Below are 24,805 nucleotides of genomic sequence, written 5' to 3'. Positions count from 1 at the left end.
TAAGTGAGGAGAATCTTTGTGTTAGTTGTGAACTTACATCTTATCTAACCATGTCTGAGAAAGAATCCAGGTTGAACTATGATGGCTACATTGATAAAAGCCAGGAGAATATCACATTGGATGTTCCCAATGAAGATGAAATGCCATATTTTTTGTAATTAGGCTATTGAAAGAAGCCAAATATTGCACAAGGATAAGTTTACTTTACTCCTGACAAAATATTGAACTATGTACTAGACCAGAGGTCCCCAACCTTTTGGGCACCAGGGACCGGTTCTGTGGAGAGAGGTTTTTCAATGGACTGGAGGGTGTGTAGTTTTGTGTGCTGTCTGTGTCTCACAGATGGGGCTTTGCTTGTTTGTGCAGCCCAGTTGCTAGCATGCTGCAGCCCGATTCTGGTCCATGGACTGGGGTTTGGGGACCTCTGCACTAGAGGGAATAAGTAAAAAAAATTACCATTTTTATATTCCTAAGCTAATTCTCAATTTATTTTCAGGGTGTTGATGGAGTGGAATATTTATTAATTCCTGTGGATGCTGGAATATTGGCTGACTTTCTACAAAAAGATAATGATGTTTGAAGGCTCATAACTTCAAGGGCAATTCTGTTAACAACTGTTGGATTTTCTCCTACAGTTTAGCCATTTTGCAGATCTCAGGAGTCTAATCTACCTGTAATAATGGAATGTGATGCTGTATAAACCATGCCAATTTTTAGCTGCTCAGGTTTCTCTTTGCCAGTCTATATCATTATAGACCAAGAAAATGTCATCCACTGATACTACTGTGCCTTCTGTTCACAAATCATCTGGAAATAAGGATTGAACTGGAGAACTTGTGCTTGATAATACATGTGATTGGCATTAGCTTTTCAGCTATTAATTGGTGTGTATTTAATACATTATAGGCAGACCATTATTGATCTTCAAATGTGTGTCATGTGAGATGGAAGGATTGGGTTAGGAAACTGGTTGGACTTGAGCAAAATAAACTATTGATACCCGAGATGTGGATATCATCGTTTATTAAATTTTTAGCCTTACTTGGGAACAAAAGATTCCCCCATATAAGCCATTTTAAAAGTATGACAACAGCTGTTATTTGTTTTTGTCAATAAAAACTACTGCAAACATGCTTATTTAACCTGTTTTTCTTACCTAATGATTGTTTAAAAGCTGTTTGAATAAAAACAAACATGCAATTGTATCCTTTGATATGGTTCTCTTATGCCATGTAACTATTTCTGTCTTAGAGAAGAACTATTTTTGAAATACTGAGAGCTTTAACTGAAAATAAGCTGTTTCTAGACTCTTCCAAATCTCTTTTCCCATATCACTCCTGAAGGTAACATTGGCTTCAGAGGTTTATGTGTTATATTGATATGGATGATATAGGAAAATGTTTGATGTTAGTGGATGACAAATTAATCCAAATCTGATATAAAAATGAATATACAGAAAGTACAGTTAGAAACTAGGGTAACAAATATTGATTTGCCTTAGAAAGGACCAGCAAAATTGATCTCGGAGAAGGAAAAGAGGACAAGGATAGTGTATTGGGGAAAGTAAAATGACTCTGAGGCAGATTAAAAATATATGGACATAAAGAATATTCAGTGAGAGAATGCTGCTAATTAGAAACTGTACATGAGCCAATTTGATACTCTCAAAATGTAAAATAAAAATCTGAGCATTCAAATGTAATTTTCTCAGCTACAATAAAGTCAATTTTGCCTTTTTCAACCATTTATTCATTTCCAGGCTTGATATTGTTAAAACATTAGGAATCAAAGTATATTTTTGCCAATATTTTTTGTTAAGTCTCTGAAGAATATACACTTACATTACTTCTCAATGTTTGCTTCTTTTATGCAACTTGAAGGGGGTCTCTGTCTCTTTCAGAAATGATGATATTGATCTTATTCATAAAATGCACAGCTAGCATTTGTTGCAGCTTTAACAGAAAGCCTCGTTCAGTGTTACTGTGCTCACACAAAATCACAGAAATCCCTCTGGAAACAGCATGTAGTACCTCATGGTGGGACATCTCTCCTACAATGCAATGAGAAAGGTCTTTTGGGATGGAGGTTTGTTTACAAGTCTCTCCTTAAAACTATCCCGAGAACCTGCCTATCTGATGAAGTAGGTAAAACACTTCAAATGAATGACTTACATACTTAAATATGCAAAACTATCTGAAAAACAGGATTATGCAGCAAAATACCTGAAAGGCATTTTCAGAATTCAGAAAATTAAAAAGATTTTTCCAGATCCAGATCTCTGTGTGGACAGTGAGTACTGTAGTTAAAGTTTATAAATTTGGATTCCTTTCAGCAAACCAGGTTTTTTATATTTCATATGAATAGTTGATTGCAGAAAGGGGGATATTAATATTTTATTTAGACAAACTTAGCTAGTGAATAGTTTTACAATGTTAACACAGAAAATATATCAACCATATGAGTTTGGTATTTCTGATCTATAAGAAAATAGCTGTTTCAAAATCCTGTTTTTAAAAGGTTCTTACCGGTAACATAGAGATCGCTTTCTGTGTCTTGTAAAATACTTGCTCCTGAACCAGCACAAAGAGCAACTGATTTCACTGGGGACTCTACAAAAAGAATAAATAGCATAGTATAGTGCTGCAGGTTTTGTGGTTACTTCTGGGTTTGTTGTTTTCCCTGAGATGATGCAGAGTGGGTGGGTAATGGATTAAAGATTGTAGGTTGGTGCACAAGCCTTTGTGTTCCTTACAGACTCACTCAAGCAAGTTCATTCATCTTCAGTTAAAAAGAGAACTGATAGAGCAGTTAATTCTAATTGAAACAGGGCAGTGCTCTGAGAGTTATTGTTAAGCAAAAGTAGGCAGCATAAGCTAGCATCTTAAGAGTGCAATTGCAATACAATGTAATCAAATGAGACTTTGAAGTATAATGATGGATGTGGATTGCTTCCCCCACACACACACACACTATGAAAAGGAGTTCTTACTGTTTTTAGTCTAACTAAAGATGTCTTTTGCAAACATTTTAAATATGCTAAACTTTCAAATAATTTCCCCCTCCCCACAACCCAAATTATTTAAATGACTGGTCTGGCTGAACCAGATTAATTTTATTTTTTATTTTTTAATTCCATTTATATCCCGCCCTTCTCCGAAGACTCAGGGCGGCTTACAAGCTTAGCAGTAGCCTTCATTCTATGTATATGCCTGCTGGGCTTTCACACACACACCCCAAGCGGCATTATTACAAAGTCAGCTTAATTGCCCCCAACAATCTGGGCCCTTATTTTACCTACCTCGGAAGGATGGAAGGCTGAGTCAACCTTGAGCCTGGTGGGATGCGAACCTGCACTAATTGCAGGCAGCTGGTATTACTTAAGGAGGCATTAGCCCACTGCTCCACCAAGGCTGTTATTTAATTCCATAGCACAGCAATATTTTACCCTAAATCAGTCAGTGGGAAATACTATTGGGTGTTTTTATAAGTGGCTCCTCTGAATGTATCAGTCAAATAACTTCGAAACAGGTGAATCTCCTTCTTCTAATAAGCATCATCTCTCAAAAGAAACAATAATGAATGTTTTAGGTAGCAAGTAGCAAAGGTCCACTGCCAACATAAAAAGAGAAAGTGAATATATACCCAGTGATTTCCCTGCTCCAAGAGCTAGACGAATATGAGACAGTTTTAAGTGACTTTTCAATCGTTCAATCAAGAGAGAAACAGAGGCCGGTTCATGCAATGTGCATAAGCGTCCCATTCCAGTATCGGCAAGCAGAGGCTGAAAAGAAGACAAAAATGAAATGTTTACAATGAAGGTTCTCTGGCAGTTATCTTGCTGTAGTAACAAAGAAAGATTTAGATAAACCTGTTTTCATAAATGCAAGGATATACACTAAAGCAGAGGTCCCCAACCTTTTGGGCACCAGGGACCGGTTCCGTGGAGAGGTTTTTCCGCAGACCAGAGGGGGGCATGGTTTTGTGTGCTGCCTGAACCCCGTGGATGGGGCTTTGCTTGTTTGTGTGGACCGGTTGCTGGCATGCCACAGCCTGATACCGGTCCATGGACCGGGAGTTGGGGACCCCTGTAGTAAAGCACCACAACTTATGTTCAATTTGTCCTTGATATGCACCTATCAGTTGCACTAAACACTATTGCACAAAGCTGTCAATCCTTTGCAAATTTAGTTGGGATCAAGCCCCTTTTGAAGGAAACTAAACATGTTTAGGATGATTGTATCATGTAAATGATACTAAATCTGAGATCAAGGTGAACTTGTGATTCACAACTATCCCATATGCACCACAAATTACTCAAATGATTATGCTTGTTCTATTTCCAGATCTGAGATACCACATACAAGTAGTCCTTGATTTATAACTATTTGTTTGGTGACCATTCAAAGTTACAATGGGATTGAAAAAAGTGATTTATGACTGGTTTTCACACTTACAACTGTTGCATCATCCTCATAATCACATGATATAAATTTGGGCACTTGGCAACTGGCAGTCAATGGAGGAAACCAGATTTGCTTAATGACCACATGGTTCACTTAACAACTGATGATTCACTTAACTGTGGCAAAAAGGTTGTAAAAATGAAGCAAAGCTCATTTAACAACTGCCTTGCTTAGCAATGGAAATTTTGGGCTCAATTATGGTCATAAGTCAAAGACTTTGTACTTTAATACCCAAAGTCTCAGAAAAGAGTGGACAAGCTTTTCAGCACTCCAGATGCTGCTTAAACAAATGGTAAAATGAAGAGGGGAGAATGGAATATTATATTTTTGAGCCATGAAGCTCGTTTAGTTATGCACTTAAAAGAAAAGATGGGAAGAGGATGCAAAAATTGAAGACGGCTCTATTAGATGTTGAGATCATTTGAGGTTATACCTTATATTCTATCATGAATGGCTGGGATGGAGAAATAAGCATTGGCTGATCCCCGTTTTTCAAAATACAGTATACGATTGATGCAGCCATAGACTCTTAGCAGTCTTTTCTCTTACTGGTATTTTCTTCAAAGACTTATATACCACTTCACAGTGCTTCACAGCCCTCTCTAAGCGGTTTACAGAGTCAACATGTTGCCCCCAACAATCTGGGTCCTCATTTTACTGACCTCAGAAGGATGCAAGGCTGAGTCAACTTTGAGCCAGTGAGACTCAAATTGCTGAACTGCTGGCAGCTGGCAGTCAGCAGAAGCAGCCTGCAGTATTGCATTCTAACCACTGTGCCCCCAGGGCACTTGCTAGGAAACTGCAGCTGTATCTTTTATTTCTGCTGGAAACAGAACATCTCCTTGCTAAGTAATTTCTTTCGCTTCCTTGCTAAGACGTAAGCAACCTTCCTCCATCACACTGCTACATCTTCGTTTATTCTTTTTGCAGCTTTGCACACTCTGTGAAAATAAACTTTGATTTGTTTATCTGTGGTTTACCTTCTGTAGTGATATGATTTCAGTTGTTTGATACAGCAGGCTCTTCTGGGAAAGCAAGGCCACCACTTGCAACAAAGCTAGCTGAGAACAGTTCAAGCTGACACGTGTTTGTTCTTCTCCTTCAATTCTTGGAAATTTGGAACAGAAATATTAATAAAAATCCCTTACAATATGCTGTTGGTGAATAATATATAAATGTTACCTCTAGCCAGGGCTTTTTTTCTCATGGAACGCTCAGGAAAAAAAGAAGAAGCTCCCTCTATTGGCTTTAGGAGTAGGCAATCTTGGCTCTTTTTTTATGACTCGTGGACTTCAACTCCCAGAAATCCTGAGCCAGCCACAGTGAGGGGAAAGAGAGAGGTTTCTAAGCTGAGCTACGCTGGCTCAGGAATTCTGGAAGTCCTTGAGTTATAAAAGAGCCAAGGTTGCCTACCCTGCACTAGAGGACATTAAAATTATTTACAAGGTTACTTCTTTAGGAACTAAACTTTTAGAATCTAAAACAGCTACCGGTAATTCAAAAAAGCCAGGAAAAGAACCTCACATTTTTCATCTGCTTCTGTCTTTTGGAAGGCAAAATTAGGTAACAAAATAATCTATTTCCTATGTTAACATCTCTGCAATGAAATCAATAAAGGTAACAGGAAAGAAATGAGAAAGATTTTTCTCAGTGTAATATGTCTAATTTAGCTGATGCTAGAAAAAAATAGTATCTTTTGTACACTCTTGAAAACTATTTTGAATCTATAACCATCTATTAAAATTAAACCACTTTAAATTAAACAATTCTTAAGAATGAAATATTCTTAATTTGGACTTTACTTTTACTGTTTGGACTGTTGTGTGTTTTGAAAAATAGATTATTTAGAATCTAGTTATGTTGCACTTCAGTCTTTAAATAATTAACCTAATATATACATAACTATCTATGATGTTTTCCATGGTGAGCTTAACATCAATAACAACATTTATTAAAAAGGCTAAAATAATTTCTGGTGGTATTATCTGAACATTAAAATTTTGTTTAGTCACAATCTTTCACTTTTCATATTCTGGACAAGCAGTGGTCATGTATCCTAACAAAAGATGTTACATATGTGTGTAAGTGTAGTCAGTAGTATATGCCTTTTTAAAAATATCAAACATGCAAAGAAATAAAAATAAGTCCAAAATATCTGCATTACATCCAGAAATGCCAACTATGCAACCAATATTTCTCATCCATAACTATGGCACCCTAAGGATACCTGCATACATGTAAATGCTTCTCTGGGATCAGTAACGCAGCAGGGATTCCTTTTTCCCTCCAGTAACAGATTGCTGGGAAATACCAAACATGGCCTTGAGAATTCCAATGTTTGTTACAAATTTTTCTGGATGTGGTTGGAAAGAGGCTGTTTGACACCGGAAACCACTGCCACGAGGAACACAGCTCTGGGTCAGGGTTTGGAGCAGCTCCAGGTGGGGGATCAGCACGGGCCGCAGTGTGGTAACTGCGGGGAGGGGAATCCCCGTGGCATGTAGCTCCGAGCCGCAGGGGCAAGGGTGCAAAGGATGGGTGGCGACGCCATAGCAAGACACCGGCATCGCTCCCAGTGACAGCACCTCTGAGTTCCGCCCCCCTTTTTTTATAGAAAAAAAGCAGTGCCTCTAGCTCTCTCACATGAGCGGATCACAAAATGTATTGCCTTTAGTAATCATGCACAAACCATCTCCATCCCACCACCCCCAGTCATTCACAACCTTTGGCAGGTAACTTTAAGCAGGACGTATGCCACCTCTCAAGTCATCTGGCAGCTATATGAAAATGCTGGTTGATGCCATTCATAGATTTGAACAAGGATAGAACACTAAGGCAGATAATGCTGCTCTCATTTCCATCTATTTGTGGCTTCGGCTTATGTGGAAGGGGAAGAGTGGGTCACTTTTGAGGGGTAAAGGCCACGTTTTTGGAGATGAATGTGTGATGAGTGTGGGAGTGGGCTTAATTCACAAGCGTGGCCCTTAGAGACTATGGAGCTCCTTCCTGGGTTCTCAGGTGTTTGGTGTATGTAGCCTTTGCTTATCTGTCCTCTTCCACTTCAGCACCAAGATCACAGATAGGGAACTGGACATTTGATCAGTGAGAGCCAGTTTGGTACACTGTTTAAAGAAGCAGGCTACAACTTAGGAGATTCCAAGTTCTAGTGGTACTTTGGGCCACTCATTCTCTCTCAGCCCAACCCACTTCATAGGGCTCTTGTTGTTGTGGGGAAAATAGGAGGAGGAAGGAGTATTATGTATGTTTGCCGCCTTGACTTATTCATAAAAAGAATAAAGACAGTATTGTAATTAATTAAAACTGTGACCCACCACCCAAAAATGTAGGACCAAAGCATATCATTGTGCTTTCTGTAACTGTGGTTGCAAATTTAATGCTTGGTATTTTTGGCTAATTGTAAGAGCCACTCCTATCAGATTAGACAACATTTGGCCAGAGGGGAAAAAAAACAACAGTCTGGCATGGGAAGAAGTTGCTTCTTTGTTTATGGGATGGAACAATAAGCTTACGCTTATAATTTATTATGCAACCTATTAGTCATAGCGGTCTTAAAAATGCTGGGAAATCCTAGCTCTTAATGAATTTATTTGACTTGAAAGTAGCATGTCTCATCAGATATACATCTAATACCTGGAAAAAACACTGGTTTCTTCGACTATGGTCTTTTAAAAATCTGTTATTACGTGGAAATCAAAACTTATTAGTTTAATAATATTTCTGAAATAAACTAAAATTACTGGATTAAGTTAGAATATTTTTGCAAGGTGGTCACAGATAAAGAACCTGCTCTTTTATCACACTGAAACTCGTCGGTGAAAGAAAATAACCTAGGGTGGTCTCCAGCAATACCTGGCGGATTGAGTTGCAATGAGTGACACCTCTGGGACTGCATGGACTTGGGATAAAACTGTTTCCAGACTTTCAGCAGAGGATACACTGAATTCAACCCGGAAAGGCCCACCTACAGGATGAGTGGAAGCTGTAGCCGGTTTCAGAGGAACAGAAGTACAAGCGCCTGAAAAAAGCAGAGTAAATTAAATGATTTGCACAATACTCTTGTCCACGTTTTACCTTGCCAACCATCAAATTACATGCCTTCCATAACATTGTTCCTGGTATATTGTTGTTAACCTACTGAAAGTTGAGGTTTATTGCAGTGTACCAATGTTATCGCAATACATGAATATTTTAATTCTTCATAAGATTATAATGGGGACTGAATACTAAATACAGCAATTAGCTATAGCGCTGAAACTACTGCAGAGCTGAAAAATTATTAAAATACAATTGTTTTTAAATCACACTTGTAAGGAAATGGCAGAGGAGTGACCGATATCTTTAATTCCTGTAGCAACCTGCTACATTTTTGCTTAGAATTCCTGATCATCCATGTTTATGATTCACATAGATTCACATAATAGGTTCTGGATTTTTGGCCATTTATATGTGCATACTATTTGTGCAGAGAATATTGAGACATAAGTACTCTCTTTGGATTGCCCTATTTCATGAATCTGACGTAGTAGAATTAAAAGAGCTGTTTCACTTCAGTCCTTTGAAAAGGTGTCAATTTTTTAGTGGGGATGATAGTATGGTACTTCAAGACGGAGAGAGGAGCTCCTTACAAATAATATTTGGATGTGAATATATACCTCAGTCTAGTATTTTTTCATTGTTTAACAGCAACAAAGATTTTACTTATCTAGCATAGTCCTTCTGCTGACACATTTCAATAGAAACTTATAATGTAAAATGCTAGCAAGAATAGAAACGTGCATTTTAAAACATATGTTATTATCTACTTTGTGTTTGGCTTGTGGTCATAGATTCCTGTTTTACGTATAGTGTAATTACTGACAAGAATGCCTCACCCAGTCCTGTAGCAAGCCAGTCATTGACTCCATTAGGTATGGCATCATATGCTGTGTGAGGAGAATAAATGCCAACTCTGTTTTCCAAGGCTCGGATTACCAGACGCTCCTTCCATGTTCTCCATGTTATACGTTTCAGTGGGTGGAAAATGGGTGGGTGATAAGAAAGGATGAGGTTTGCTTTCTTCTCTAGGGCTTCCTGCATCACATCTTCAGTTAAATCATTGGTGAGAAAAAGGGTATTGACAATATGAGGAGGACTTGGCTCAACCAAGAGCCCCACATTATCCCAACTTTCAGCCAGGGAAAGTGAAGCAAAACCATTTAAGGAAGTAACAAGGTCTTTCAGATCCATGATGAAGCGCAAAGGCTGAACAATCAAGGGCGGTGCTTGCAAAAAAGGTCGTGTAATCAGCTTCACACAGGACAGAGGCATTCAGATTGCTAGAAAAACCCAAAAGCAACAATATTGCCAAAAGTAACAGAAAGTGCAATAAAATAATATTCTCTAATAAAAGAGATTATCAGTAGCTCAGGACTGAACTGTGGAGTTCTATTGCTCTCTGAGCTCGTTTGTTTGCAGAGAGTTCACCAGACTCAGTAACAATATCAGTGCAACTGAACATGTTAATAAGAGCACAAGAGCGGATGTGTTCTTTTTCCTTCTTGTTTTTTTACTATGACTTTTTTTAATACTATGTAAATGTGGTTCATCTCTTTATTAATCATTATTAATCTGAATGCCAAGCTTCCAGGAATTCCCCAGCAGGTTTGGATTTGGCTTGGTCTATCAGGCTGTGAAATTAAGGAGCTTTTGACGAACAACACATGGATGGACTCAATCCCAGTTTCAACTGTGAAACTATTAGCATCTTGAAACTTTGAAGGACACAAGAAGAGTAGAACACATCCTCTGCAGCAGCCGACATACAAGTAAGCAGGGATCAATACCAGACAAGAAGAAACTACACCCCCACCAAAACTGACCGTACCAGCTAAAGTATATATGTCTGTCTGTCTGTCTATCTACACACCTACACACACACACACATTCCAGACAATTTTCAAGCAGTTTATTCTTGGAAAATCTTACTTCTACAGAAAAAATTTCTGTTTTCTTCACATGACTAAGAGTGGCTCAATCTTGTGCAGACTTCTTCTGCCTTCAGTGGTACTGTAAACTATTCAACCTTATCAGGCAGCAGAGACAGGCGTGAGCTCCCTAGAAAGGCAGGCCAAAAGTAGCTGCCAAGGAGGAAATAATTAATGGCACCAATTTACAAGCAGGCAAGCAGGAAGATTGTTCACTTGAATCTCAGGATGTTTCCTACCATTCCCATCTCATCTTTTCCTTACTTTTTCTGTGCAGGTGAGCATCTTTCCCCAAAAAGTACCAGGAGGCAACCACTTACTTATTACCTAGCAGTTACCCATAGAGGGCCTAGAGACACTTACTAAATAGAAATGTTGAGAATTTGCTTTGTACAAAATGGTTGGTTTCTCAGTTAGTTTTCCGTAAAAATGTTTAAAATGGGAAGATAACAAGGAATCAGCAGTAGTTCCATGTAACTACTGGTAGGTTGCAACATGCACACTGCAACTTCCTAAAATAATAAATGAATTTGCATAACTTTCTCACAAGTCAGTGATTTCACTGGCTGGACAAGAAATATTTTATTAGTAGTAGTATTTGGTTTATATCCCACCTTTACTTCATATAACTCGAGATGGGCATATATAATCCTTCTACCTATTTTCCTACCGTATGCGTATAAGACTACTTTTTAACCCATGAAAATCTTCTCAAAGGTCAGGGGTCGTCTTATACACCAGGTGCTGAAAATTTAGGGACAGGGCTGGCTGGAAAACCTGGAGCGAATCTCCCATTTAGTCTGCACAGGGAAAGCGGGACCAATTGGAGAAGAAGCTGCAGTCTGTTATTTTTTACAGGCTGGGGTCTGGGCGTCTTTCCTTCTAAAGTTGGAGAGCAGCTGTAGTATATCCCAACTTGAAAGGCAGGTGGGGAAGGCAGCAGCCAGAGAAGCGGCTTAGCTCTAAGGACACATTTGACTCAGGAACTGGGCGGGCTGGCTGGAAAACCTGGAGCGGATCTCCCATTTGGTCTTTTTTTTAAAAAATCCTATTTATATCCTGCCCTTCTCCAAAGACTCAGGGTGGCTTACAATTTAAAGCACAAATCAATGTGCTTAGCAATAGCCTTCATTCTGTGTATATGCCTGTTTATTAGGGCTTTCACACACACCCCAAACAGCATTATTACAAAGTCAGCTTATTGCCCCCAACAATCTGGGTCCTCATTTTACCTACCTTGGAAGGATGGAAGGCTGAGTCAACCTTGAGCCTGGTGGGATGCGAAGCTGCACTAATTGCAGGCAGCTGGTTTTACTTAAGGCTCTGCGCAGGGAAAGCTTTAGAGTGAATTAGGAAAAGTGAAAAAGTGAATTAGGAAAATAGGGAATGGTTGCTGGAATCAGGGGCTGCCACAAAGAAGAGGGAGTCAAGCTATTCTCCAAAGCACCTGAAAGCAGGACAAGAAGTAATGGATGGAAACTAATCAAGGAGAGAAGCAACCTAGAACTAAGGAGAAACTTCCTGACAGTTAGAACAATTAACCAGTGGAACAACCTGCCTCCAGAAGCGGTGAATGCTCCAACACTGGAAGTTTTTAAGAAGAGACTGGACAGCCATTTGTCTGAAATGGTATAGGGTTTCCTGCCTTAGCAGGGGGTTGGACTAGATGACCTCCAAGGTCCCCTCCAACTACTTCTTCTTATATTATTATTATTATTATTATTATTATTATTATTATTATTATTATTATTATTATTATGTTTAATCCACTTGCACTGTTTTATGTTTACATGTTTGATGACAAACAGCCTTATGTTTATAAGTGACAGTTTTCCTACTAAGCACCTGCATGTCATAAGCATTTGAATTAAAATTACCATATTAAAATCAAATCTGATGTTTTTTAATTTTTATTTGGTGTGCGTTGGAAGAGGGGTAGTCTTATACGGCGAGTATAGCCCAAACCCTATAATTTAACAGGAAATGTAGGGGGTCGTCTTATACACCGGAAAATACGATACTTTTGATAATTAAATTAAATGTTCATATGCTTATCACTAGACTTTTAAAGTTTGATGAGCTTATGTAGTCAAAGCAGGGACCAGCTCTTGAAGTGAGTTTTGACAACCCTAAACTCTGGAGAACTGCTGGATAAAGCCATAATGCAATTTGTTTGAGTTAACTCATCATGTGAACCTTGGTGCTTGCAAATCCTAACTGATGGTGTAGTGTTGTGAACGAATCCAGCTGTGTCATTTTCAAGAAAACCCCCCACAAAATTTCACCTTAGTTTTTCCGAACAGGGCTTTTAGTCATATTACTGCAGTATCATTATACATTCAGAAAGAAAAATCCTACATGCCTCAATGGAGCAGTAAAGTTTGATTTCCGAAGAGCAAACTTTTTAAAAAAGATGACTAATAAAACGGGCTTTGAAAGGATGAGTCCAGTCTTATTTGGATCTTTCAAAAACAACAATTATTGTTCATTTAAGATATAAATATCAGATCAGGAAAGCTGCAGTCAAATCCACAAGAATGATAGAAATATGAAACAAGCTTATTCGAGACAAGATCTGCTTTAAAGATGGATATCTTGCCTAACAAGAATCAACTCAAATGCAAAAGTTTGCAAAATAAATATAACCATTATTCCTTCTGCCTTGCTTTCCCTCCCTTTTCAATTATTCATCTATTATTACCGATATACGTTGCTTTGTGTGGACGAATTCCTGAGATAAAACACAAGAAACGTCATAAAATACAAAGTAACCGTCCTCTTGCCGGGCAAGCACGGGGAGAAAAGCAGGGAGAAAAAAAACCAAACCTTTCTCAATTCCTTACTATATTAAACCCTGCCGTATGTTTTATTTCCTGGGAGGATTGCACGACTCCAACCAACGGGCATTCCTCCCAGGTAAGCTTTCCTAGTTTTCGTGGGATTTTTTTTTATTTCCAAATAAGGCACAGTAAATTGGTGGAGCAGTGGGCTAATACCTCCCTAAGTAACACCAGCTGCCTGCAATTAGTGCAGGTTCGCATCCCACCAGGCTCAAGGTTGACTCAGCCTTCCATCCTTCCGAGGTAGGTAAAATGAGGACCCAGATTGTTGGGGGCAATAAGCTGACTTTGTAATAATGCCGCTGTGGTGTGTGTGAAAGCCCTAATAAGCAGGTATATACATAGAATGAAGGCTATTGCTAAGCACATTGTGCTTTAGATTGTAAGCCGCCCTGAGTCTTCGGAGAAGGGCGGGATATAAATGGAATTTTAAAAAAAAAATTACAATCGCCGCCTCGTGGCCCCCCCCCCCGCCCCAGCTGCATTTGCGGCTGCCTCCTTACCCAAACAGCCAACCCTTTCCTCAGATTCTTGAAATGAATCGCTGCATTCTCCCTTTCCTGGAAAAACGCCCCTACGTGTGAACCACGTCCTCAAGTCCCGTACTGCACGCGTGCATTTAGGCAAGCAAGGCGGCCGGGCAGAGTTACGCGAGAAGCGCCTTCTCCTCTGCCGCCTGGCGGAGGCGGAGCCCAGGGCTTCGCGAGCAAGGCCGAGCGCGGCAGATCCGTAGGCGGGGCCTGAATGCCGAAGATACTATGGGAAGGCGTTTTTGCGCCTGCGCGTTTGGCCTCGCGCGCCTTCCTGGCGGGCCTGAAGACCTGGCGTGCGGAGGGGGAGAGGCGGGCGGACATTTCCTTGCTTTTGCCCCGTCGTGGTGTCTCGCGAAAAGATCGCCCCTTCTTCTGCGGCCGCCGTACTGGAGCAGCGAGGAAATTCCCCAAGCCTTTAGCCTGAGAAACCGCTCCGCTTCTCTCTAGCCGGGTTTCTTGGCCATGTGCTGCTTTTCCGCCGGTTTCGACGGTGCTGCTTTTCGGGACGCCTTCAGACACGGGCGCGTTGTTTTCCACCCGCTAACCGGCGAAGATGGTGAGGCTTTGCGGCTTCAGGACTCTTCCATAGCGCGTATAAGGTGTACCCGGACCTCTAGATCTATCGCAGAGGTCTTCAAACTCGGCCCTTTTATGACTCATGGACTTCAACTCCCAGAATTCCTCAGCCAGGCACACTGGCTGAGGAATTCTGGGAATTGAAGTCCATGAGTCATAAAAGGGCCGAGTTTGAAGACCCCTGATTATTCTATCGGAATAGCTTTCTATTCGGCAGTACCGTTGCTTCGCGTCCATGTGCAATTTCACTATAGAGTCGACTTGGCATCCTTGGACATGTGGGAATAGGGAATTTTGCAAGACACGGATCCCTTAGCCGGGTCTTGGGTGAAAACATTTTCCAGAGGCGTTTTTGACTAGACCTCATCAGCAATCCGGTATCCATATCCTTTGGGCTGTTAACACCAATACCTGTGCCTTGTGATTTCTGTGCAGAAAGATCAAACACCTGTTTGAAGATCAGTATAAAACTTGATGGGTGTTGGGATCTCCAATTAGCCTTGCTGAGATGAGGATGAGCCTTGGTGGAGCAGTGGGCTAATGCCTCCTTAAGTAACACCAGCTGCCTGCAATTAGTGCAGGTTCGCATCCCACCAGGCTCAAGGTTGACTCAGCCTTCCATCCTTCGGAGGGAGGTAAAATGAGGACCCAGATTGTTGGGGGCAATAAGCTGACTTTGTAATAATGCCGCTTGGGGGTGTGTGTGTGTGAAAGCTCTAATAAGCAGGCATATACATAGAATGAAGGCTACTGCTAAGCTTGTAAGCCGCCCTGAGTCTTAGGAGAAGGGCGGGATATAAATGGAATTAAAATAAATAAATGATGAAAAATTATAGTTGTAGTACTTGCTTGGATGATTTTAGTGATGCCACTCTAAACGTGACTAAAGCTGGGTCCAGCCTATTATACACACCCATTCCAAGCCTGACATTTAAAATACAGAAAACTGATGGCAGTATATTCTCTAAAAAGACTACGAATTGATATTTAATTTAGCTTAAGGTACTCTTTAAGAATTTGCTGGACTGGAACTCTGTTATCCTTTAGATCACTGGTTTCCAACCTTTTCTATACCCCACACCCAGTGGTGGGATTCAGATATGTGAACAACCGGTTCTCAGTGTGGATGCCGCTTCCGGAAGTCCATTCTGGGCCTGGGCAACAAAAAAATTAGCTACCAGTTCTGCCGAAGTGGTGCGAACCGGCTGAATGCCACCACTGCCCGTACCCCTAGAATACTTCTGATATATTCTTGCACCCTTTACAAAAGTTTGAAATAACAGCAACAAATTATGCATATACACTATAATTTTGAAAACCCAAGTTTTTGCATCTCCTGGAATATCGATTCGCATCCCTGGTTGGGACCTCTGCCTTAGAACTTAATGGGAGGCACATATACACCATATTTCCTTTTACAGTCAATTATTTTAATTGGATTGCTGTTTGACTGCATTTATTTTTATTTATTTATTTTTATTTAATTCCATTTATATCCCGCCCTTCTCCGAAGACTCAGGGCGGCTTACAAGCTTAGCAGTAGCCTTCATTCTATGTATATGCCTGCTTATTAGGGCTTTCACACACACACCCCAAGCGGCATTATTACAAAGTCATCTTAATTGCCCCCAACAATCTGGGATTTGTCTGCTACAAAAAAATAATGTAGTTCAATTTCTCCTCCAGGCTGTCACATTGCACACTGATGTTGGCGATATTAAAATTGAGTTATTCTGTGAACGAACACCAAAAGCTTGTGAAGTAAGTCATGAAAATAAAAGATACCATTGAAGTAAGGAACAATTCAGATTTTATAAACAAAATTTTCAGCATAAGAGAATGTATAAGAAAACAGACTAGGGAAGATATGCTTTGTTATCTTTGTTTATCTTCCTTAAATCCATCTCAATCCTATATTTCTTTAATCTGATGCGTTTAAAATTAGCATTCTTAGGCCCAATTTATTGGCCATACTGCTTGGAAATTTTAGAAACTATAATTTCCAAAGATTTAGAAAGTACTAACCATTTTCACGTCTTAATAGGCATTCTGCTGTAATTTATAAAATTAACTCACTAATCCTTTTACCTCTATACATTCAATTTTGACAAAATAGATAAACACCAGATACACTTACTATTTCTGACTTTTTACGGTTCTGCAGTGAACATTTTCATCCATTTTAGTTCACACCTTTTACTTGCATTCTGTTGTTAACTATGTTTTGTTTAAATGACATAGCTTTCAAAATATGTTTTAGAATGGAATTGTTTGACTTCCCACTAACAGTCAGTGATGGCTTAGCAGAAGAGAGAAGGAAACAAAAGGCATATTCAGATTTCACTGAGCCCTAATTAAGCACAGCATTTGGTCATGGCTGTTATGTCTAAGGAAGTCATTGGAGTATAAAATGTTTTGTATACTGGTTTGTTTCTTAACTGACTTTCTGGTTCTTTCCTTAGAATTTTCTGGCTCTCTGTGCTAGTAACTACTACAATGGCTGTACTTTTCATCGAAATATCAAAGGCTTTATGGTTCAGACGGGAGACCCAACTGGTAATTCCTTTTATTAAAGTTATATACATGATGCCATTCCCCTGAAGCAAGACTACTTTACTGTTAAGAAAATCATTTTATTACAAAGATGAGAATTGTAATTTTATGAATTTGCTGTGTAAATTTTGCAAACTGATTTGCCAAACAGTGGTTTTTAACACCCAGATGAGCAGAGATTAGCATCAATATTAACATCACACCGACAATCAATAAGTAGGCAATATCCCAATCAAGGAAGTGCTAAACAAGCTAACAGTAAACAGCCCAAGAAAAGAACCAACACTAACAGAGGGAGACACTAGAATGTAAACTGAGATCAAACCCCACTTCCAGAGCAAATCCCACTGATGATGTTTAGTTTGGGTAATGAAACATCTGCAAGAAAACACTCAGGTTCAGTGAGCACCAAGGACCACTGTAGTTTTTTAAACTTGAATTTAAAAAAGATAAATAAAAGCCATCTATTGAATGGCTTTTGAATTCAGCAGATCTTAAAAAAAAATAAACCCACACAGACACCTTAACATTACAAATTTTTGGGATTTAAGAGGTCATTTGAAGCTTGCCTGAGGTTTGAGCAGCTAGAGAACAGTAAACATTTATTGTATTTTTCAGAAACGCCAGCCAAAATGAGAGAAAACTTCTCCATCTTATTTATTACTTTTTTTGTTTTTTTAGGAATTGGGGGAGATAGAACTTTTGGGTTGTGTTGTTGACTTTGTGCCTTGATTTTGGAGCCCACTTGATCCATGTGTCTGTTTCTTCCCCTTCTCCCTGATCCCATCTCTTTGATTACATCAGGTTCTGGGAAAGGAGGAATCAGTATTTGGGGCAGAAAATTTGAAGATGAATACAGTGAATACTTAAAGGTGATTTTTTTTTAATTTTTTTTTATTTTTTAAATTTTAATTCCATTTATATCCCGCCCTTCTCCGAAGACTCAGGGCGGCTTACAAGCTTAGCAGTAGCCTTCATTCTATGTATATGCCTGCTTATTAGGGCTTTCACACACACCCCAAGCGGCATTATTACAAAGTCAGCTTAATTGCCCCCATCAATCTGGGTCCTCATTTTACCTACCTCGGAAGGATGGAAGGCTGAGTCAACCTTGAGCCTGGTGGGATGCAAACCTGCACTAATTGCAGGCAGCTGGTGTGACTTAAGGAGGCATTAGCCCACTGCTCCACCAAGGCTTTTTCTTTTTCTCATTGCAGTTCCTTGTTTAAGTTGTACATTTTCTAAAAATTACCTGAGCATAAGGTAACTATGAACTTAACTATGGAAGAAGATCACGTTGGTCATTTGATTTCCATTCCCTTATATTGGAGATGATGGGTAGGCTTTGGGCATGAGTACAGCTAGGAGATAGGACTTGTAATGCTTTAGGTAGACCTAACAGTCTTTTCCCTAGCTGAGTCATAATGCAAAATCTAGGTTACTTTTATGTAATGATAGTTTGCTTCAGGGTTTCCATCCATCCATCAACAGGATCCATACATCATCATCATCATCATCATCATTATTATTATTATTATTATTATTAATTACCTGGGATGGCCAGAAGAAAAGGAAACATTGTCAAAGTTATTGCAGAGACAGAGATTGTTCTTTTATATAGCTCCATGGATTTTTGGAATATGTGCACCAACAAATCACTAGAGGACGTTGTAGCAGAGAACAGTAAAGAGCCTTATAGTCCCAAATTTGGAAAAGGCGGAATTTAGCAAATCGGACCAGAGATATGTCAAGCCTTTGCCTGTTTAGAGTTTTAGTCTGCAAGCTACCTTGAGATAAAACAGAAAAGTTAGAAATAAAAAATATTTTACCAGAGTACATATGTTCTAATTTCCTGATTCACTTTTAGCACAGTGTCCGTGGAGTTGTTTCCATGGCAAACAATGGTCCGAATACAAATGGATCTCAGTTCTTTATCACTTATGGCAAACAGCCACATCTCGACATGAAATATACTGTCTTTGGGAAGTAAGTAATCCAATGTTACTGAATAAAATACAAGATTATATACAAGAGGTCTAATAGAATGGAGACTGCATGGTTTAGGGGGAAAAATCATTTATCAGATATCTCCTCTGCTACTCTGCAACCTATCCCACCTTAGCTTTTTTTTAAAAATGTATTTTTAAAAATGGAAAACTGGCATGCTGCAAATGCCCAAACCAAAGCACGACTTTCCCGAACTAGGGTATTTTCCAGATACATGTGCAACTCCCAGAAATCACAGCAATGGCCATGTTGACTGGAGGATTCTAGAAACTGGAGTCCACTATATCAGGGCTTTTCAACTTTTTTACCATTGTACCACTTTTAGGATATCTCAATATCCGGGTACCGCCAGTCAGCCCTAGCAAGGTGTCAAAAACTTGATGACCAAAAAAACAGAAAAAAGGAAAAAAATGATGAAGTACAAGTAGTCCTCGACTTACAACAGTTCGCTTAGTGACTCTTCAAAGTTACAATGGCACTGAAAAAGTACCCCCCAAGCCACAGCCGAGCAAGACGCCTGCCTGCCTGCCTGGCGGCGCTCTTCCTCCTGTCCGAGGTTTTCATTATTGTGAGCATTTCTGTTGAGCATTGGCAGCAGGGGTGGGGAGGGGGGTGTTTGGTTTTTATTCTCCCCCTCTGCTAGGTGGTTGCAGCAGGTTTTGGTCACTTCACATGACCCTGGGACACTGTGGCCGTCATAAATATGAATCAGTTGCCAAGCATCTGAATGTAAATCACAAGACCCTGGAGATGCAACATTCCAGCTGATCGGTGCTTCTGGGCTCAGAAGCACCAGGATCAGCACCAAGTTCCAGCTGGAGCGCGGTGCTGATCCTGGGCCCTGCAGCTCCAGCCGTCTCTCGCTTAGGCTTGTGTGATGCTGCCACCGGTTCAGCTCATTCCCCTCCCCCGCTACCACTTTTCTAGGATGGTCGCGTACCACCTGCCAGGTGCCAATGTACCACAGGTGCTACTCATACCACTGGTTGAAAAGCCCTGCTCTACATAACAATTATTTACAATAATGCCTGTGTGTCACATACTTTCTTGAAAAATTAAAATCATGGGTGACTATATTCCAGTGTTTTCCTTGGAAGTCTGTCTACTAAAAACGTAACAGCTGAGTTAATAGAGAATTTCTTAGAAAGTAGGGGAGCATGACAGAAAGTCATCTCAACATTCTGCCATAGACTTTTTGTCATTGGCCACAGGCATCACGGTAGCCTATTTGTAAATGAGCATGTAACCCCGTAACAGCTTTTAATAAAGATGAGAGTAGACACATGCCTTTCTATGCAAGGAAATTCTCATTATTTTTTATTTCTTTGTGCAGAGTAATCGATGGCTTGGATACACTTGATGAGCTGGAGAAACTGCCTATAAATGAAAAGACATTTCGCCCCTTGAATGATGTTCATATTAAAGATGTGACAATTCACGCTAACCCATTTGCTCAATAGCTACAATGGATCAACTTTTTAAAATTTGAACATTTTGCAGGAGACAAATTTCAGACCTTGATATTCAAACTGTTTAGCATCAAACATTTTTCTATTTCTCCTATGGTTCTAGACAGTGTACCTGGATTGACTACAGTCTCCCGTTTTTGAACATTCACCTTTGTCAAGAATACCAGAGATTAATTGAAGGTTTCTTTTGGAAAAGCTGCATAGAGGCTATTTAGGTGCCAGACATAATTTTTTATAATTCATTAAGAATCTGAAATCAATAAACTGCAGAGTTGATTGACAAAGAATGCTAGAAGATAAATCTAGGTTCATTCAAGGAAATTGGATGAACAAAATAAAGCAACACGTAGAAGACTGCTCAAAAGAGGAATCTGTCAAGATTTCAAATTCTTCCTCAGGTTTTACGGTAGCTGAATTTTGCCCGGCACATAGTTTTTCTCCTTCTTCTCTTTCTCCTTCTTTTTTTCCTCCATCTTCTTCAGGAAGGAGTGGTAATCCTAAGGACCACACATCAGAATCGTTTGCCTGAATGTCTTCTGAAACCTTGTTGCCTAGTTTAAAACAGCCTTTAATACGTTCCAATATACTTTCTCTTCGTATACGAGTAGCATTTTTTTTTACATAGTCCTTTGAAGAATTTTACCCTACATTTGGCCTTTAAGCGATCCACCGAATTCCTAATCCCCAAATTTGTCCCGCTCCTCTGGTTTTGTAAACGTTGACGCATCTCACAAAGCGTGCGCGCCACAGGAGACTTCATTGCGTCAGAAAAGATGAGGGCGGAGGAAGCAAAGCAAAGATGTATGAATATTTATGTAAGTTCTGTGTTTTAATGTTAATATTCCTAAAATTGTCATTTTTATTTATTGGATTTATATATTGCTTGTAGTGTATGCTGTTAAGAACACACAGAAATGTCAGCACAGCAGGGGGCTGGACAGCTCCAGGCTATAACCGCTTTGGCGGGAAAGCCTGAATAGAGCGAGTCATTGACAGCCCCAGGACATGGTCAGCTCTGGCGGGAAGCCAGGGTTTAAATCCATTGGCCACCTGCACTGGCGGGAAGCCCAGGTTCAAATCTATAAGAGGTATAAGAGACGCCAGGTAAACCCCTTTGCTCCAGCTTCATTCATGATCCAAATAAAGAAGTAATACCCAGCTCAAGTGTCCGTCTCTCTGTGCGACCACACGACATTGCATTGCTGAAGCATATTGATTCATAGTGGCATACAACAAACTCCAAAATTACAATAAATGTAGACAATATATATAGCAAAAAGCACATGCACACACAATTTTACTCCCACTTTTTCAAAAAATGTTCAGGATCTCCCCTTATTTTTGCAACAAGAATGTGTTACTGAAGGTAATTGAATAAATTTCATGGTTTTCATCAGGACTCTGCACAAAATCATTTGTGTACATGATTTCTGGTGCTTTGTGTGGACATAAAAATTGTTCAAATATTTTTGGGTCAAAATATTTTGAGTGCTCCCTTTTAATTGTTTTAATTTTAATTGTTACTGGGAATTTTCTATTGTAACTTTTTAGATATTTTTGAAATCTTGAGAGAGAGAGAGAGAGTGAGTGATGGTGGTTATAGAAAGGGATTCCCCCATCCATTCTTTTTCTTAAGTCAGCTGCTTTTGAGTTTAAAATGTTTCCTCCCTCCAAAGAAAACCTTTCCACTAAATAAGGCTTGTGTGCTTGTTTTGGAGCGGGAGATGAATTCTTCCAACTGTATGTGCATTCTCTTGACAGCACTGCTGTTAAAAAGCCCCCCCCTTTTTTTTTGCTTAAATTGGCTGGTTTCTCCTTCCTCTTCTGCAGACCTAAAGAAGTCTTGCACCTTCAGAAAAACCCCACTGAAAAAGCCAGGGAGGAAGAGCTAAGCCAGGTCAAGTGCCAAGGTTAATGAGTTAAGGGGTGGTGGTGGAGAGAGTGATGGCTGTTAGATATTAGTCCCACTGCTGCTCCTAAAACAGTAGTGGAGACATCAATTGGGCCCGGAGGAGAAGCTCTTTGTGTGGTACAAGGGAGGCAGTGGTATGGATGCTCCTTAGCAACACGGGCTGAAAGGGAGATCAGGAGGAGGAGGAACTGTCCCATTCTGAATCAAGACAATGGTTTGTGGTGGCCCAGATTTATTAAATTTAAATACCACCTGATTCCCAAAAACTCTGGCTCGCAAGTAAAAATATTGTTTTAAAATACAAGAACAAAAATAAAAAATAGAATTTAGAAAATGGCAAAAAACAAGAATGAAATAAAACCCCTGTATAATCCAAAGGGGTTCCATGCACGTCACTAAAGGCCTGGAGAGCGGGGAACATCCAGGTTTCAGGGGAACCTCATTCCAGAGTTAATTTATTGTATGACTTCTTGCTACTAAAGCAAAGATGCTGTGGGCCTTACTGATGCTTGAAGATCAGTAATACACTCTTTGCAACTACTGCAAGGTCCAGATTAGGGACAGGAAATGTGCTGGGCAGTTATCATCTTGGGTATGTCCTTGATTATATTTAATTTTAATTTTATTAGATTTATATACCGCCCTTTCCCGAAGGACTCAGGACGGTTTACAGGGTATTTAAAATCAGCAATACACAATACAAAAGTTAAAAAACAATTTAAAAAGATTATCCCTTAAAATAAAAACCCCAGTTAAAAATTCTCAGCCTGGGCCAGAGAGCTCAAAGAGCCAGGTCTTCAGGTCCCGGCGAAATGAACAAAGGTTGGGGGCAGTCCTAAGCTCCACGGGCAGCTGGTTCCACAGGGCAGGCGCACCCACTGAGAAGGCCCTTCCCCTGGGTGTTATCCGCCGGCAATCTTTTACCGGCGGCACCCTGAGAAGGCCCTCCCTGTGGGAGCGCACTGGACGAAGGGAACTTGATGCTGGCAGGTGTTCCCTCAAATATGAACAGTCGCTTAGCAAACAAAATTATGCCCTGCATATAACAACCTGATTTTGAAGTTACGATGACTGCAACGCGCTCTTCCCCCCCACTTTTACAAGATTGCATTTTAAATGCTTGGCAACCAGCTCACCTTTACAGCAGGTTTGTAGTGTCCTGCAGTCATGTGACTATGATTTGGCAAAAAAAAAGATTGAATAAAATGGATTTGCTTCACCACCACAAAAAATGCCCAAATATGGGTTTGATCACATGACGCCTCAACTTAAGATTTATAACCATAATTCTGGGCTCAATTACAGCTGCAACTCACAAGACTACATGCATTTAGGCATCATCCAGATATCCTTCAATGTCTCAAAGCACTGATTCTGTTATCTAGCAGAGCAATATAGGGAAATGAGGTGGTTCCAATGTATCCAATACAATACAACCTGTCACACAAAATTATGGCCTGAAGATTCAGCCAGCCTCAGATATTTGGTCCAACTGAGGTACCAGTAGATGCATGTTTCTTTCTCTGGTGCACGTCATAGAGTAACAATGTAGTGCTTATGCTATAGTCTCAACACTTCCAATTAAGTGGGGCAGAGGTACAAATGGATGCTGCTTCATGCTAATTGAAGTAGTGCATACAGCAGATAAAAGGGCCATCCCTACAATATGCAGCCTAAATCTCAACATGCTTTCAGTGATAATGGAGAAAGAACCCAACCTGCAAATCCTGTCAGGCAGGTTGTTGGCACTGCTGCATGGCTCCAAACTATGATTGTGTGGGATGCTCAGTAGTTAAAGGTACTTCCATGAAAGAGGTGTGTGTGTGTGTGTGTGTTTTTAGACCAGCACCAGATTGATTTCTACCTACTCCCAAACCCTTAATGTCCAGGATGTCTCCACCTGACAGAACTCGCTACCTGTTGTTCAAGAGGTTGCTTGAACAGTAGTGAGGGCGCTGCAATGCACCCGGCCACGTGTGGGGAGAATGATTTAAGATCAAAAGCAGTTTTGCATTTGAGCGTTTCTTCACGAGAAACTTAATTAAGCGCGGACCCCTACACGCAATTCTACACGCAATTCTTTGAACAGTCCTCGGATGAGCTGCAAGACAAATTGGATAATGCAAACAGGAATAGCAGAATCATGAGGTCGAAGATCTAGGATTCGTTCGGGTTCAGAATTTTCTGGAAGTTGTCTGGGTGCGATTTTCAGGATCATTTGATGACTGAAAAAAAAAAAGGAAAACCAGGTTTTTAGACCGGGTCTTCTTCCTAATCTGTACTTTTGACAGCGAAACATCCCATTCCCGCCCGCTCCGACTCAAAGATCCCACGCCACAAAACTACTCGCGCAATACTGATTTGCGCACGCGCTGTGGTGGTGTTTTTTTTTTTTTAAAGCCTCTCGTCGATTGTTGGCTCGTGACGCAGAGGGCGGGTTTATGTTCGCACATACGCGTTCTTTACAA

The 24,805-nt window shown here is 40.1% G+C and overlaps 3 protein-coding genes across 9 annotated transcripts in view; 2 read left to right on the top strand and 1 right to left on the bottom strand.

Annotated features, from left to right (window-relative positions):
• The window catches only part of ORC2 (origin recognition complex subunit 2), a 33,714-nt gene extending 31,977 nt beyond the window's left edge, over nt 1–1,737 (top strand). Inside the window, exon 18 of the mRNA XM_083350005.1 lies at nt 497–1,737. Coding sequence (XP_083206131.1) covers nt 497–580 — 84 coding nt within the window. The 3' untranslated portion in view covers nt 581–1,737. The remainder of the gene's footprint in view (nt 1–496) is intronic.
• Nucleotides 6–13,996, bottom strand: NIF3L1 (NGG1 interacting factor 3 like 1). 5 transcript variants are annotated; one of them, XM_083349999.1, is made up of 8 exons: nt 13,791–13,996; nt 9,356–9,799; nt 8,334–8,499; nt 5,444–5,570; nt 3,643–3,781; nt 2,526–2,609; nt 1,842–2,050; nt 6–429 (listed from the first exon to the last, which is right to left on the bottom strand). In XM_083349999.1, exons 2-7 carry the CDS (start codon nt 9,789–9,791, stop codon nt 1,866–1,868), a joined length of 1,137 nt encoding a protein of 378 aa, XP_083206125.1. In that variant the 5' UTR covers nt 9,792–9,799; nt 13,791–13,996; the 3' UTR covers nt 6–429; nt 1,842–1,865. The 5 variants fall into 5 exon arrangements, with proteins under 5 accessions (XP_083206125.1, XP_083206126.1, XP_083206128.1 ...); XM_083350000.1 differs by having other exon boundaries at nt 6–424; XM_083350002.1 differs by lacking the exon at nt 6–429 and adding an exon at nt 12,810–12,909 and having other exon boundaries at nt 1,776–2,050; nt 13,791–13,958.
• Nucleotides 13,997–14,097: 101 nt separating this feature from the next.
• Nucleotides 14,098–21,858, top strand: PPIL3 (peptidylprolyl isomerase like 3). Of its 3 annotated transcripts, XR_014490896.1 has the most exons (7): nt 14,098–14,376; nt 16,083–16,157; nt 16,859–16,952; nt 17,754–17,821; nt 18,817–18,935; nt 20,290–21,313; nt 21,634–21,858. XR_014490896.1 is itself a non-coding variant. In XM_083350003.1 (6 exons), exons 1-6 carry the CDS (start codon nt 14,374–14,376, stop codon nt 20,414–20,416), a joined length of 486 nt encoding a protein of 161 aa, XP_083206129.1. In that variant the 5' UTR covers nt 14,098–14,373; the 3' UTR covers nt 20,417–21,578. The 3 variants fall into 3 exon arrangements, 2 of the variants coding, with proteins under 2 accessions (XP_083206129.1, XP_083206130.1); XM_083350003.1 differs by lacking the exon at nt 21,634–21,858 and having other exon boundaries at nt 20,290–21,578; XM_083350004.1 differs by lacking the exons at nt 14,098–14,376; nt 21,634–21,858 and having other exon boundaries at nt 16,109–16,188; nt 20,290–21,578.
• The last annotated feature ends 2,947 nt before the right edge of the window (nt 21,859–24,805 follow it).

This window comes from Vipera ursinii (assembly GCF_947247035.1).
Source record: "Vipera ursinii genome assembly, chromosome: 1".
NCBI lineage: Eukaryota > Metazoa > Chordata > Lepidosauria > Squamata > Viperidae > Vipera > Vipera ursinii.
This window is presented reverse-complemented; position numbering and strand designations above follow the sequence as displayed.

Excerpts from the sequence above, each read along its gene's own strand:
- NIF3L1 (XM_083349999.1), bottom strand. The coding sequence starts at position 9,791 with ATGCCTCTGTCCTGTGTGAAGCTGATTACACGACCTTTTTTGCAAGCA. Across the intron at positions 8,500-9,355 it reads CTGGCTTGCTACAGGACTGG|GCGCTTGTACTTCTGTTCCT; the intron begins GTGAGGCATTCT and ends TGCTTTTTTCAG. Across the intron at positions 2,610-3,642 it reads TGGAGCAGGGAAATCACTGG|AGTCCCCAGTGAAATCAGTT; the intron begins GTATATATTCAC and ends TTCTTTTTGTAG.
- PPIL3 (XM_083350003.1), top strand. Across the intron at positions 16,158-16,858 it reads GAACACCAAAAGCTTGTGAA|AATTTTCTGGCTCTCTGTGC; the intron begins GTAAGTCATGAA and ends TTCTTTCCTTAG. Across the intron at positions 17,822-18,816 it reads AATACAGTGAATACTTAAAG|CACAGTGTCCGTGGAGTTGT; the intron begins GTGATTTTTTTT and ends ATTCACTTTTAG.